The sequence below is a fragment of the Amphibalanus amphitrite genome, unplaced genomic scaffold (genome assembly GCF_019059575.1).
Source record: "Amphibalanus amphitrite isolate SeventyFive unplaced genomic scaffold, NRLGWU_Aamphi_draft 000901F_arrow, whole genome shotgun sequence".
NCBI lineage: Eukaryota > Metazoa > Arthropoda > Thecostraca > Balanomorpha > Balanidae > Amphibalanus > Amphibalanus amphitrite.
The window spans coordinates 94,799-110,303 of NW_024882395.1; the positions used below are offsets into that span (position 1 = coordinate 94,799).

Here is a 15,505-nt window from a genome sequence, read left to right on the forward strand (position 1 = left end):
ATGCACAAATCTCGTCATGCAGTGTACTCGCCGGATGCCGGTGTTCTCATATCGCACAGAAGAAGTTCTAATGCTCTTATTAGAGCACACCAGCTGAGTTCGTGGGAAGGGAAGCACCAGCCTAAACACGCCTGTTTGGTCTACAGTCGTGTATTTCAGCGCACACACTGACAGGCCGTGACACGACAGCACATTCGTGTGTAAGCTAGATAGACATATATACTTGGAATGCGTACCATGGATAACTCGTCCATATCACCATCACAGCTGATACAAAACATCTGCCCGTGGTCACCGGCGCAGAGACCGGCTGTGCGCTCCCAGGCTCCCTTATTCGTCCGATCGTGTCAACTCGCATTCCGCCGCCGTTAGACCGGTAGCATAAGGTAACATGCTCGCATTTGGATACATTCGGCCTATACGCACACACCCTGTCCTGAACAGCGGGGCTAGCCGCACCTCGGATAGAATCAGTTCTCGGTGCGCGGCCCAACGGCATCTCAGTGGGAAACTCGACCGGTTTCCCTGTAGACAGCAGACCTCCGCGCGACACCATCCGTCTCATGCACCTGCCAGCCCCGTGTCTGGCCACCTCTCCTGCCGCGGGCCGGACAGTCTCGCCCCGGCAGCCCTCGCCCAGACTACCCAGCAGTCGGCCCCGCCAGTACCGTCCGAACTATGTGCCCAGTAAGACGGAGCCCCGGCCAGGGCCAGCGCCACACCGAATCACCACGGCCGAGCGGCGTGTGCGTGCTCCACGGCAACCTCGGGCGCTGGGCGGCGGCGGAGGGCCCGCAGTCGCTCCCAGACGAGCGCACCGACTAGAAAATATGCACGCGTCGGCAAGATACGCGAGATTCGAGCGCAACAGGCGAAACAAACGCAACATCAACAGTCCCCGGAATAGACATGCCCCAGGGATAACTATCAACAGCGTGCGCAGGCCCACGAGGCTGTCACAAACGGTCGCAAAAATCGTAAGTAGCCCCGTGTAGCCCGCAGGCCTTAACAACACTATATAAATATCAGAGGACAGCCCACAGGGCAAGACAGGCCGATCGGAAGGCCCTTTAAAGAAAACCATCCTGGCATAGTCGCAAAGTCCCCGAGAGCACAGAAAAGTTGAGCTTCGTTCCTCCATTGCATATGGAGTTAGCCACTCGTTGAGATACTTTTCCCTGTCCGTGAGTCCACGGGAAGTGATGAAATACTAAACGAAAGTACGAACCAAGAACGCAGTGACTGGAGAAAGTTTCACAGCTCCGAAATCGACCAGTGGTCGCCGACACGGCGTACGGAAAGGCTCGCCGTCCGACCGGCCGGTGCGGCCGACGGCCCCCTCCCTCCCTCTCCCTCCCTCTCTCCAGCGACGCCGACTGAACGTGCGCGCACAACCCCTGGTCGACCGCTGCCGCTGCCGCCGCGCCGGACGCCGCCCGTGCTGACACGGACTTAGTCCGAGGGCCAGCGTACGGGCCGTCATCAGCGTAAACAACTCAGACCTAACCGGTGCACGCGTGCCCGTGAAAACTAAACAAGCGCCACGCTTTTCGGTAGTACACCGCAACGCAAATGTTACGAAGCCACACGGAAAGCGTGCCGACCGCTGTCCCGGCGCAGGACGGCGCCGGCTCGCCCAGCTACTGCGAGGCTGGAGAGAGCCGGTGCCGGCAGCCGCGTCATCCCTCGGTAAAATTTCGCTGCCGCCTCACAAAGTTCTTACACACCAAACCGCGCAACACGTAAACAAGGCAAAACTGGCGCGCGTCGCGTCACCCGGCGCCGACCGACTGCCGTAAAAACTCCATCTACCGCACTAACCGAGAGTGAACGACGAAAGACTGTCGGGGGTCCGGCCAGCTCACCTAACAACTCCGGCAGCTCTCCAGCTGGCCCGCTAGCCCACCAGCTGGCTAGCTAGCCCACCAGACTGGTCGACTTGCCCACCAGCTGATTAGCTAGCCCACCAGCTCGCCAGCTAGTTCACTAGGTCACCGGTAGGTCGGCTACCGAACTGATCCGTCAGCTCACCAGCTCATCAGCAAACTAGCAAGCCAACCAGCCAGCCACCTCACAGGTCAATTCTGTAGCCTACCTGCAAGCTCTAGCTCTACAGTTTGGCTCTAGCTCTGCCTTCTAGCTGTTGGCTCGCCGGCCGGGCTCACCGTTCACAATTCGTCGCCACTCTCGGGTCGGTAGAAGGGGTCGAGCGCGGCGGCCGGTCTGATGCGGGCGCGCGCGGCACCGGAGCCCGACCGCAGTCGCCAGGGGTTGTAGACGTGTCCTCAGGTGGTCTGCGAGTCGATCGACTGGGAGCTGGTCAGCAGTCGGTAGCAGGGCCGGCACACGGGCGCCGGGTCGCCGCCCAGGTGGCCCGGCAGCCTCAGACACCGGTCCAGACACCGCTGGCAGAAGATCTCGCCGCATCGCCAGCAGTGGAACTGAAATCGGCATAAGCGGCAGTGGTTAGATGGAGTCAAACGCCTGTATCTCAATGCATAATATAAAACACTCGTGAGAATCTACGTAGTATTTTTGGCTATATTTTGATGCAGATCCCTACTGAGCTGGGATTTAACAAGGAAATGAACGAAACGAACGAAAGGATTCTGCTCCATCTCAGCGAAGAGGCATCCTATCGACACGGGACCAACCCAACACTCACGGGTCGAAAATAACCCTTCTTCGCGTTGCGAAGCAAGAGGGTCAGTCACCCTGGCCCATTTGCTACTTGGTTATTTCAACATCCACATGGTACATCATTCATAGTCGGTTCGGGGTACAACCTCCCTCTACTTCAATTAAATCAAACAGGATTCACATTAAACCCACACGGCACCTGTCCTGGCTCACGCGCACCTTTTTGCTGAAGTGGTCGAAGGCGGTGGTGCAGCTGCACTCGCGTACACCCCTGGGCGAGGCCCACTCGATGGCTACCGAGTCGAGCTCCCTGGTCAGCTGGTCGGCCGTCAGCGGCGGCAGCTGCAGGTTGGCGTTCACCTGGCGGGAGGGAGCGGGAGGTGTTAGGTGGGGAGGGTGAACGGGAAGGGGGAGGGGTGGCGAATGACCTGTTAGCTCAGTTGAGTGTCAATTTATTGACCGAAGTCCCAAACCCCGATATTTGACTTTGCGTGTAGCATACTTGCATTAAAGAAATACTCGTCTACGCGTTAATCACATTATTTCCTCGCTGCAAAACAAACCAGCTATGGAGAATCAGCAGTTATACGACATGCATACTGCATGTATTTACATGACCGATGACAAAAAGAAATACAGCCACGCCGCGCTATATAGCCGGCTTAAGTCGAACACATTGAGCCATGAGTCGACATCTACAGCGTATAATTATGTGTCACCGATCGCACAGTTTCCCGTACTGTCAGAACTCAGAGGTGCTGTCGGAACAAGGCAGGTGTGCAGCCGTCGGGGCAGGACCGGGGACGTGCTGTCGGCCCTCACCTGGTCGTGGATGTGTCGCCATTCCGACAGCTTCCCCGCGCGGGGTTTTTGTCGGGTCAGGACAGGGGTGTTGTCGGGTCAGGACAGGGTTACAGTCGGGACAGATGACAGCTGGGATGCTGTCGGGACGGGACAGGGGTGCTGTCGGCCCTCACCTGGTCGTGGATGTGTCGCCGCTCGGACAGTTTCTCCGTGCCGGAGGTACTGTCCGCGCCACCGTGGTTCTCCCCGTCGGCCGCGTTGTTGAGCCTGCTCTCCAGCTGCGCTATCCGCTGCAGAGGGGATGTAGGCCGTCAACTATTACACCAATTTACAGCAATACAGCGTGTCGACGTAATCCAACATGAGCTCCACTTTATAATAATCAACTGCATTGCACCAAAACCAAACTAGTTTTACCGAAATAATATGATCCAAAAATAACTAAATAATTCTTCACTCGCGATTGAAAACTAAACATACAAAAAGAAACAAAAAAAAAGAAAGAAAAACACTGCGGTTGGCCAGCTGGCACACCAGACATACAGGCACTAGTGCCACCCACCACTCCTTTCAGACGCATCTCCCACCCACAGTACGGCGGAGGGCGCTGACGGCGTCAATATCCGGTAGCGTCACCGACTCGACGAGCCGCTGAGGTCCCCAGTGAGTCCCCAGTGGGTATCGATCGGCCGCTCCGGCCGAGGGAGGCCCGGCACGGCGGTAATGCCGGCAGCGTTACTCAGACGGATAGGGATACAGGTGGCGCGCAACAGCCGCTCTTTAACAATGGCGGACTGGGAATGTGGAGTCTGTATTGGTGGTAGGGGTGACAGGTCACCGTGTAAATATCGTGCTAGCTCTTCTAAATTAAATTAAATATTTGTAAACGTCGTCGTGCACATTTTTCATGCTTAATTAGCAAGATTGGTTTAGCGTCAGGTCTAGTGCAAAGTAAATTGTATGCCTCAGAATAGGTCCGCCCCACACCTCATGCATCTAACAAAGCCTTACAAATTCACAAGCGACCTTATTTAGCCCAAAATCCTCCGTGCACCTCATTAGATTCCACACACCGAAATAGACCCCATACCGTCAGCGACTGCTGTACGGAGTACGGACCTTCTCCATGAGCCGAATGTGGTCGCGCAGTGAGGAGTTGTGGTCGGACAGGCATCCCGTCACCTCGGCCAGGCTGTCCCGCGGGTGGACGCCGAACTCGAACCGCGTGTACATCCCGCGCCAGAACCTGGCGGGAAAACAAGGGCGGGTGTGGTGGGGTGGTAGCTACACGGGTGAGACAGAGCTGGGACGATACTTATTTACACAGATGGGACAACTTCGCTGAGGTGGATGTAAGTTGTAAAATGTATGGAAGTCAACACGTTATTTAGACGGTGTGGCGCTATGGCATTGTATATAAAATCAAAGTTGGTTGTATAATCATTGCATAATCATTGTATGTATAGGCATTGTATAATGAAAGAAAATACCCAGAACAGCACAGCAAAGCAAAGCAAGCAAACGAAGACCACCTTACGTAAGAAACGGATCCATACTGTCCACGTACCCGTTAGTTAAAAATGAACTGACTGCATAGCTCACTATCTTACCATCAACTCAAACACCTGGCCTCCTCAGCCAGCCCTCCTTCCCCTTCCCCTCCCTGTTCTACTAACCGTATAGTCTGTGGAGCCAGGTTGACCTTCAGGCAGCCCGGGTGCAGGGTGGGGTCGTACAGCGGATTCAGGTACTCATTGCGGTGGTGCGCCATGTACCCCCACAGGGAGTAAGTTCGCTCCGACAGCCTGTGGTAGACAGGTAGGGACAGTGAGTAGGGGCGTCATGTAACCCCACAGGGAGTACTGGCGCCATGTAACCCCACAGGGAGTCAGTTTACTCCGATAGCCTGTGGTATAGACACATGTCCCCACAGGGAGTAAATCTGCTCCGACAGCCTGTGGTAGACACATAAATAGGGACGGTGAGTAGGGGCGCCATTTATCCCCCAAAGGGGAGTAAGTTCGCTCCGACAGCCTGTGGTAGGCACATAGGAAAGGTGAGCGTCGCGTCAGCTAGTAGGCGAGATATTGTGGGCGTTATTCCGTCCAGTGGCTGATACTGTGGGCTAATAGCGATAAGAGCGAGCACACTAAAACAGACAGGCATTACAGCGGGCGACGAAGTTACTGAGGCCCACACAACGTACCGCAGCCAGCTCAGCTTCCAACAATGCAACGCACAGATTAAGTTACTAAACATCTAACAAAACTGTGCTACAGGTTCGAAACTCTGTCAGCTTCGATAGCTTCGAGCTCAATACAGCACGTCCGGTTGAAAGGAAACATGCCACATCCGTTAGTCACCACCTCAAAACCTTAACGACCAACGAACGCTTCAAGACAGAAACGCCTGACCAATGACCACTGTTCTCATGTGCGATCAATCAGCTGACCTGAGATCCTGTCGATCCTTGTGGCAGTTTCCGATGAATGTGCCGAACTGACACGAGAACACATGGTCGTGCAGCGTGAGCAGGTAGCGCTCGTTGAACTGGAACGCCTGGGGCTGCAGCTGGGTCAGCTGCCACACCGCCTCTGCCGGACACACAGGGTCACACGAGAGTCATATGGGGTCACGCCGATATCACATGAGTTACGCTAGGGCCAATATGGGGTTACCTTGAGGTCACATGGGGTCACACATTATCGAGCCGAGGTCATATGGGTCCATTGTGGTGGTCACAAAAAAAAAGAATGAGGGGAAGAAATGAGAAGAATCAGCGACAAAGTGCATCACTGATAAAAAAATGCACACATAATGTTCTCGCTCAAAAACAAATTTGTATCAAGATCCTGTCAAGCCCCGAAGCTGCATACACCACCAGTAATGACGAAGGGAATTCCAGCTCGCACCGCCACAGAAATAGACCGGCAATGCATAGCAGATCGGGTGTGGAAAATACGACATGAATATTACCACCCGGAGGTCATCAATTTTCAGCTCCGACCAACCGCCGTGAAGCGCATTTCTCAGACAGTAACGCAATCTAGCACTGTACACCTTTACCCTCCCAACCCAACCAGCATACCCAGTAACACGGAATGCAATATGTTATCCGCGGCGGATTAGACGGCTCTACTCCTCACGGGCCAGGGTGGCGACGACAGGGCATTCATCTTCACAAGGTGCTGCCCGTTCCTCTTACCACCGCAGGCCGCTTACAGTTCACAGAGCCTTGTGAAAAAGGCGGATCGGCTGACGGCAGCTGCGGTCTACACTCAACGACAAACCGTTGCGTACAGATGGCGAAAGGCAGCACTCACCGACAAATTGCGTGAAGATGGGTGAGATCTCCTTGGGGTCCTGCTGGATGAATCCGCACCGGTCGGTGAACTTGTGACCGTGAGCCAGCCAGACTCTCTCGATCAGCGCCTGAAGGGGGAGGGAAAAGAACGCGACATTTAGAGCCTGCCTGAGGCTGACAATAAATGTGTCATACACTGTCACACCCAAAGGAAGAATGCGTGTCCTGTCTAATCGTTCGTATAGACTGCCAAGCCCACAACTCGACACAATCATAGCACACGGGAAACTAAACGCACACAATCCGTTGAACGCCAAACGGTAACCACTAGGAACAGACGTCTCAGACGTCTCAGGAACAGGATCATGGGCTACACCAAATTCCTAGGCTAGCAATTTAGTCGATTTTCTGTAAGCCTAACACAATTTGACTTCCCTTCCTGCTTACCACCAAACTCGTCCATTCACCTCTCGCTCTCCCTCTCACCTGGAACCCGTGCAGTGACCGGTAGTAGGGGTCGAGCAGCAGCTCTGCCAGGCCGCACGTCTGGCTGGTGCGGTCCCAGCCGTCACTGCAGTGCACCAGCACCGTGGTGCCGGCCTCCACCGATGAGGCCACGAACTGGGCTGCCTCCAGGGTGGTGCGAATGTGCCGCAGCCAGCCGCTCGCCTCCAGGCCAGAGAGGAACGACGACATCGCCGACGTCTTGCTCTCGCAGGCTGTGAGGGGGAGGGGAGAGAGGTCAGGTCAGCGAGGCATGACATGGGTGATATACGGGCGGGTCAGAGGGTTAGTTACCAGCATTATTATCAGCGAGTGGCCTACGCGGAAACTCATCAGTACCTACCCCGAATGAATATGAGTAACTGGACGTAACATTTAAGCAGCACCCAATTATGCAAAGGGTAGACACCATAATAATTATTTTCTAACAACTACCTACATCAAAGCTGTGGGAGTAAACTAGCAGTTTATCAACAATGTGATACACTTTTACTCTATCCTATGAAACAGCACAGACACGTGTTATGCCTCTTTCTCAGCATCAACTCAACAGGACGATCAAACTTGGATTCTTTCCGCCTCCCGATAGCTTACAAACTTCGGTGACAAGCACTCACTTTCCACAAGTTTGCTGAGACTATGCCGCATAACGTGAATGTTCTCAATGCCGAAGAAGTGGAACTTGATGTTCTGGTAGAAGCTCTCGTTCTCGTATCCTTTCCCTGAGGCTCGGTTCGCCATAGCGTTGATCTGTGAAATATTCATGAAACATGTGGTCATAAGCTGTTCGGGATTTAGCGAGTTGTATGTGTTTGCATCCAATAAACACACCTAGCCTGCATCTAACAGACACATGATAATCTAACCCGCCCACTGATAATCTAATATCAGACACATCCGTCTGGCAGCGAGCGTCCCCGCCCGTCCAGTGAAGCCCTCCACGCCAGTCAGCCTGCTGATAGATTCACGCCCGCGCGTCCGTCTGTCGAACTAAAACCACTGCAGCCGCTGGGAGTACTGGGAACCCCGCCCCTCGGCAGAGCTGACCTTTCCACAGCCCGGAATAGACTGAGCGCGAACATACCGTCCGCCCACACAGCTTCAGAAATCAGTTCACCGAGCCGAATCAGTCTGTCAGCAACAGCGAGCGCTGTGCTGTGCTGTTTTGGTGTGTGCTCACTGTTCACTCTTCATTTGATGGTGATATTAATGAATCACGTATCATCAAAGCAGAATTATTTCGTCCATATGATGTAAGCATGACGGCAATCACACCGATTGCTCCCATGGCAAAGCTAATATGCGAGTATGTTTCCGAAGGAGCAGCAACATAAATAAATAGAGCCATGGAATAGGGCTGTAATTAGGGAGCCATAACTCTATTATATCACGCCTAGGTAAAAAACTGACATCACACAAGAGTACCGAAATTCCTCGCCTCGCCTCCCCCGTACCACCCCTCCCGCCTGACCCGACCCCACCGTTCCCGACGACCCATCGTCCCCGGTAGGGGGGGGGGGGGGTAACTCACCTTGGGCCGAGTGTCCACCACATACATGAGCTTGTCGGAGGGATTGGTCATACGGACCAATTCCAGCATCTGTTCATCTTCCAGACAGCGAGCCTTGAAGCCGGACAGAGGTTGGCTGCACCGACAGATGCTCGCCTGAGAGGGGGGGGGGGTCAGGTCAGAGGCCATAACCTGCAGAGACTGCACGGCTCATTGGTCAGAACAGTCCGGAACAGGCGTAACAGGCGGAACACGCTTCGGGGAGCCCGTGTAAGCACAGCGCGCAGGACTCGTTGTGCATTGTACTGATGGGACGGGGAGAATATTGAACTGTGTGTGAAGTGCCGCATTGTGCGGTTGGCATTTGCTCATCAGATAAAAATAACCTCGTTGTGAGAAAAAATGGCAGAGATGATACGGTTATTACTTATTAATATCATTCACCGGAACATACGAAACGACGCATATTTGACAACCGAAAGAGAGCTCAAACCATGCATATACCGGGTGGCCCAAAAAAAACGTTCCGAACTTTGGAGGCCTATATGTCAAATTCGAGTGCAAATAACGAGCCGAAATTTTCATCAAGTTTGCGTCACTTCTTTGCGCATTGGTATGCCAAATTATAACACTGTACCATCATTTTCAAGCCAGCAATCTTATGTTGAATTAGGTAAGACGTTTTTGCTTTTTTTGCCGTTGTTGAACGGTAGTAATGATTGGCTTAGACGCATCATGTTAGAAAAAAAATAGAAAAATAGAACACGTGAATGATACCAGCACGTGTGCTGTTATTTTAAATATTTTTGTCCCACTTATGTGCCAAATATTCAAATTCTAAGCCAAAATTGCGTTAATGGATGTCATTCGTTTCAACACAAGTCCTGTTTCGAAGAGAAGGAGCGACACAGTGAATGGGCTACTGCTGATCGCCCTCCCTTCAAGAAGATCAAATAGTAAATCGACCGAATAAGGAGAAAAAAGCTAGAGGGAGTGTGTCACCCCGAGGCCTGAACCATCAATGAGGCTAGGTGCCAGTAGCAGTCATGGCTGCAGGCCGTGGTGCCGAGATGGAAGTGGCCCGTTCACTCACATTTTTAGTAAACATCTGAGCAAAAAAGTAATTTTTACATGGCATGCTAGAAACACGAACCGTTTAAAAAGTAATTGACCGAATAACATAAAAATCATACCATTTGCTGAAAATATATGCCGTATTAACTATTGGAAGTTTCAATGTTGTATCTTTATCACTTTCTGAGAAATATTGATTTAAAATTGGGAACGTTTTTTCTGGGCCACCCGGTAATTTCCTCATACCAACCATACAACGTCCTCTAACGACTCCAAAAAGCGGCCGCGACCGCTTCTATTCACTCGTTAATCACACCACCATTGCTCGGCGAGCTCGCCCCAGTTCTCCGTAACACGCTATTTCAGACCTCTCTCAGGCAGCCGCGGCGTGCGGTCGACATTTCAGACCGAGCGGGAAGCCAGTAAATTGCCGCCGGCCTCCTCTGTTCCGGGTTGGAGGGACGGAACCCAGCCGTACCGGACGTGTCACGAAAGCGTGACGGTTTTTATCACAGGTCACGCGTCACGAACCTAGCCGGACTACGGCGGAGGCAGTGAGACGGAGACGGGGACAATTCTGGTGCGTTGGCCTGCGTACCATCGATCAAAAGTATTGATCGAAAGGACACGAAAAACAGACAGCTGGTATAAATTACAGCTGGGTAGGATTGCAGCAGCTCTTCGACACATCGACACAGTGACAAAAGACCCAAATACGCCACGCCAACTGTTCAACAGGTCACGTGTGGTAATGGAAAAGTTGGCAACTAGGCTACTTACGTTCACCATAGCCTGTTGAGACTACTGCAAACTTCGGTAAAAGGTCCATGACTTCACTATTGGTTCAATCAGTATCACCGAGAATGGGGATCATTAGAAATTCAGGTACCTAAACGCCACATGAAAATGTGAAATGTGAAAGCCACCGATTTGCTCGCTTAGACCTTCTTATGCATTGGGGGAGCCCGTGGCGGGTATGGTGGGTATAAGGCTTTATACAATCGCCGTTACGGCATATTCCGAGATCTACTCAGCGGAGAAGCACTCCACTCAAGCAAATCCCTCCTATCCCAATATCACTTAGAAGGGATTAGGGAACAGCTACCATATCTCAAGGGGCAGAATATGTCATCTTTTTTTCACTGAGTAAAGCTTCAAGGTAGCTGCAACTGAGCGTAATATGGCGTGCTCGTCAAAGTACTCCTCAATCAAACGAAAGCTGGATATGGGATAGACCCAATCAACAATCTATAAAGAACATCCGAAGTCATCAATGCCACAAAAAAAAACATACCACAGGATCATTTCTTAGCAAACCCTTCATCTGAACACACACAAAAAAAAAACACTCATGCATAAGTTCTAGAAGAAAAAGAAAACGTCAAAAGTGTTCGTTTCTTAACGCATATGAAGATCTACAATAATTGTTCGTAAACAGCAATTTAAATTGTGCTCCTAGACCCCCAGGGCCCCACCCCTCCCTTCCTTCCCATCACATCTTCGCCGTCGCTCCTGTAGCTCACCTGATTGTGTCGTTAGCTTACCTGATTATGTCTGTAGCTCATCTGACTGTGGTCCTTGTAGCTCACCTGACTGTGAGCTACTGTGTGGTGTCTGTAGCTCACCTGATTGTGGTGCCGGTAGCTGAGGACGGGCAGGCGGCCCTTGCTGCGGAACCGCGCGCAGCCGATCAGTACGGCCGTGGAGGCGGCGGCCGGCACCGCCAGCAGCGGCGGGTACGTGTCGCACACCTCGTACGACTCGTTAATGTCCGTCAGCGTCCAGGCCGAGTTCGGAACGCCCATCCGCCTGGTGGACAGAGTACAAGGGGAGTCTTATAGCTCGTTATATGATGTCCTGTAAGGATCAAAATAACATTATAACAACGTGGGCACAGTGAATTGTACATCCTTTTTAGCAACTCCTTGCTACTTACTGTCCCCTCATCTTTGCTACCTAATCTAACCATATTTCACACACACTAAACCACTGGCGCCATGCGATGAAGCACGGTGACCAAGTACTATCCATAGTCCCGGTGTCGAATGTCCAGTTGTGTGTAAGCCGGGGCGAGGTAATGCAGACAGAACTGACCAATCTATGTCACGCCAGACTGTCATTAGGTGGCGGGCGCACAGAGGGTGAGGTGACGGTCAATACTGCGGCGGTAGCCCGAGGCTGGTCCCGCTGGGAACAGCGTGCCGGGACGCGGGGAGACGATAAACTTTGAGCAGTAACTTACTCCAGCCGATTGACGAATACTTGTCGAGCGTGCAGCTAGACTGGGCTTCTTTTATAAATATATGCAATATTCATACATCGCGAAAATTTCGTAGATCAGGATTCCGAGCATATCACGCTACGATTAGCGATAGTAGGCCGGTGAAATTTTGCCGTAATCTTGAAGGGGTAATACGTGCAACATTCATGGTAGTTGGCAATGCGATCGGATGGTGTGCTTTGTAAGATCGTAACTTGACGTTCTATGTTAGGTAACACAAGCACACTCCCATAATATCGCAGTTTGAGAGCAAGTAACATCTCAAGTCAACCAATGAACGTCTAAACCGCGCTAAACTTCGTAGGGATTATTTTATCAGGGAATAGGGATTATATTATTATATTATTATATCATATCTTTAATTATTTTATCAGGCATAAAATAATTAAAAGCAACCTTCACCATCAACTTCAGAGCACCATCAAATCTCAAATTATTCCACGAACTCGCTCACCGTCCCTACATCCCTCCCACGCACACATAAACCGTTTCCGTCTGGACTGCTCTGCAGCCGCCTCCAGCCCACTCCAGCCGTCGTAAACACTCGTCTCCCGGTCCCGTTAACCTTCAGCTCTAACCGGCCGGGCCTGCGGCGGGCGTTAATCTGTCAGCTCTAGGAGGACGGACGGGACGGGAGCCGGACATCTCTGTCTACTGGCAGTCAGCCGGCACTCACCGAAAGTCGTCACGCAGGTTGTAGATGTTCCAGCCCTCCTCCTGACGCAGCTCGGTACTGCGGGGCGTGTACTGGAAGCAGTACAGGTCCTGCAGCTCCACTGGAAAATGGAACGGCGCGGAGTGAGAAGCCAGAACATCTATTTCATTAGACAGGGGAGCACAGAACATAATTTCTTTGCCTCTCTGGGCATCACTGGGCCTGTTGATTGCTAACGAGAATACACGACACACATTTCGATACGACTGCGGACAAATTTTTATTTTAGTTCAACATAGCTGAGCCAGAGGCATGCATTTGAATCCATAGATAAAGCGCAAGCACCACCTGACTGCGTGTATTTACTAGCGGTCAATGACGCACACCTTAGTAGAATCAATAAGTAAAGTACAAGCACCACTTGACTGCGTATATTCATTTTCGGCCAGTGATCAACCATCACCCAGAACGATCAAAAGACAAAAAAAAAACACTGTTCGCCGTTTACATGCGGGGAAACAGTCGGTCACTCGCCGGGCTGCGGGGGCTGTAGGACTGCTGAGGTCACATACCGGGCTGCGACAGCTGAAGCAGGGACGTGTAAATGTCGTGACAGTCGGGCTCGCGCTGAATGACAAACGTGGCCGAGCGGAAGTTCTTGCAGCGGACCAGCAGGGGCGAGCCGCCCGGCGTCAGCGGGAGCTTCTCCACCGACGCTATGTGCATGTGCGATATCTGAAACGGAGCGCGACGGTCATCCGTGCGGTACCTGACCCAGTGGAAGTCAACGAATTGTAATTAATTAACTATGGCGTGCGATGAGGAGTACTACCTACCTAACAACGAAATAAATCGAAAATCACATCCATCTGGGTATTGCAAATGTACCACTGGAAGAAACTTTCAACGATAAACTACAACAAATGCAGGTTAGGTGCTTTCTTAACACTAATTCATTTTTAGGAATTCCATTTCTCGTCCAATAACTGGTTTTCTGCCGGATCATCGTAGACATTGTCAACGTGTACCTCCTCCCTCCAGAACCATTACGATATCGCAGCCTCTATGGGCCGATCTGCATAATCTCTGGGTACCGCGTCCAGAATAGCGATGTGTTTCTCAGTGATGGGCCGACGACCCTCGCCTCGCCAGCGTGGGCGGTGCAGGTGACACGGATGCGTTTCAGCAGAAATGACTTTAGGGGTACAGCCAGAACTCAGGGGCCCGCATCATGAAATGAGACACAACAATGAGCATATTAGGCAGCCATAGGCCCAAAGGGCGAGTGAAGTATTAATTAATATGCACATCGCATGTTTGCTTTGGCATTAGGCTGCAGTTGCACACCGCAGTCAGCACTCACCCAGGTCTCCTTTTTGTTGCGTGGGTCCACAAAGATGAGATGTGTGGCGGTCAGGTAAAGGGTGCCAGGTGCGGGCTCCACTGCAGTAAACCGCTCCAGCATCCTCACCTTTTCCACCTGCCACAGACAGAAGCGGGTGAGTGAAACAGTTGATAGAGGGGGTAAGAGAGGGAGACAGACATATGAGAATCCTGAGCCAGATTTTACACAATTGTCTTTGGGAGAAGTGCAAGGAAATGCATGACAATGGTAAAATTAAAGAAATTAATAAATGCAAGAGGTTTGGAATGGTGAAATAGGAAGCTAATAAGCAATTTGTTGCATGAAATTTGAATAAGTGAATGGATGCATTTTCAATTGCAAATACATTAGGTAATCAAATCCAATGTATCTTCTGTTAAACAACCTTTGGTTTTTTGATGATCTCCATGGTCTGCTGCGGGTCACGGACACCCGTCTCAACCTCATTGTTGCCGGGCAGCAGCTGAGACAGCTGCCGCCCGACACCCTTCAGGAACTGATCCACGGTGGTATCAACTCAGACTGCAGGCGGCTTAACTTCACTCAAGCCAACTGCCACTTTCAATGTTACTGGAAAAAACAACATGTCAATGTCAATTTGATGCTTAAAAGGGATAGCACTAACAGGTCAGAGCAAGAGGTGGATTTCTATAAGCATACTTCTATCAATTAATCAGCAAAAATGCATGTTAACTATTTCAATTTGTATCACTCATATTTCTTTCAGCATATTGCCAGAAAAAGGTTGCCTCTGGTTCCGTCCTGGTCCAACAAACTTGCCTATTTTGATTTCATTGAAATGCTCTTACCTGGAGTTGAAGTATCTACTGAAAATCTGCAAATTTTGATGAGAAGATGAGAACGTTCACCCTGAAGTAACAGTGCACATAAAAATGCCTTTTATTCGGGGAACGAGTGCACCATTCGCATTAAAACAAACCCCCCAACCCCAACAAGTAGACTGACGCATACACGCGTAAGATTTGTCTATAAATTTGGTAGCCCTTATCAGCTGAGAACTTAAAAACACTGACTTAGCACCAAACCCGGATTCGATAAATAGGGGCTGCGATAAATAGGCGATAAATACATAAGAGCTATTCCCACATATAAATAAAATTTCTCCTTTTATGGTCTTCCTTTCTACGTATGCAACGTATGTAGTACGAAATCTCAAATTCAACCACAAGGCCACGAGGACGATGCTTACCCTAGATTACTTTTGCTTACCTACCTATGTCCGAGAAGCGATTTTACCGGAACATGGAACTTTTGAGCCGGTCTCCATCGTTGAAACCAAAAGTATACGAACATCCAATAGCCAAATGCATCTTTCTACCATCTATATT

General features: G+C 51.1%; 1 protein-coding gene across 1 annotated transcript; it reads right to left on the reverse strand.

The window, feature by feature from the left end:
- Positions 1 to 134: 134 nt before the first annotated feature.
- On the reverse strand, positions 135 to 15,144 carry LOC122367860 (myotubularin-related protein 8-like). The gene is made up of 16 exons (XM_043341335.1): positions 14,966 to 15,144; positions 14,542 to 14,726; positions 14,136 to 14,252; positions 13,345 to 13,507; positions 12,794 to 12,893; positions 11,462 to 11,645; positions 8,784 to 8,918; positions 7,870 to 8,002; positions 7,235 to 7,467; positions 6,768 to 6,876; positions 5,897 to 6,038; positions 5,121 to 5,249; positions 4,564 to 4,690; positions 3,618 to 3,734; positions 2,860 to 3,000; positions 135 to 2,441 (listed from the first exon to the last, which is right to left on the reverse strand). Exons 2-16 carry the CDS (start codon positions 14,563 to 14,565, stop codon positions 2,286 to 2,288), a joined length of 2,010 nt encoding a protein of 669 aa, XP_043197270.1. The 5' UTR covers positions 14,566 to 14,726; positions 14,966 to 15,144; the 3' UTR covers positions 135 to 2,285.
- Between the last annotated feature and the right edge of the window lie 361 nt (positions 15,145 to 15,505).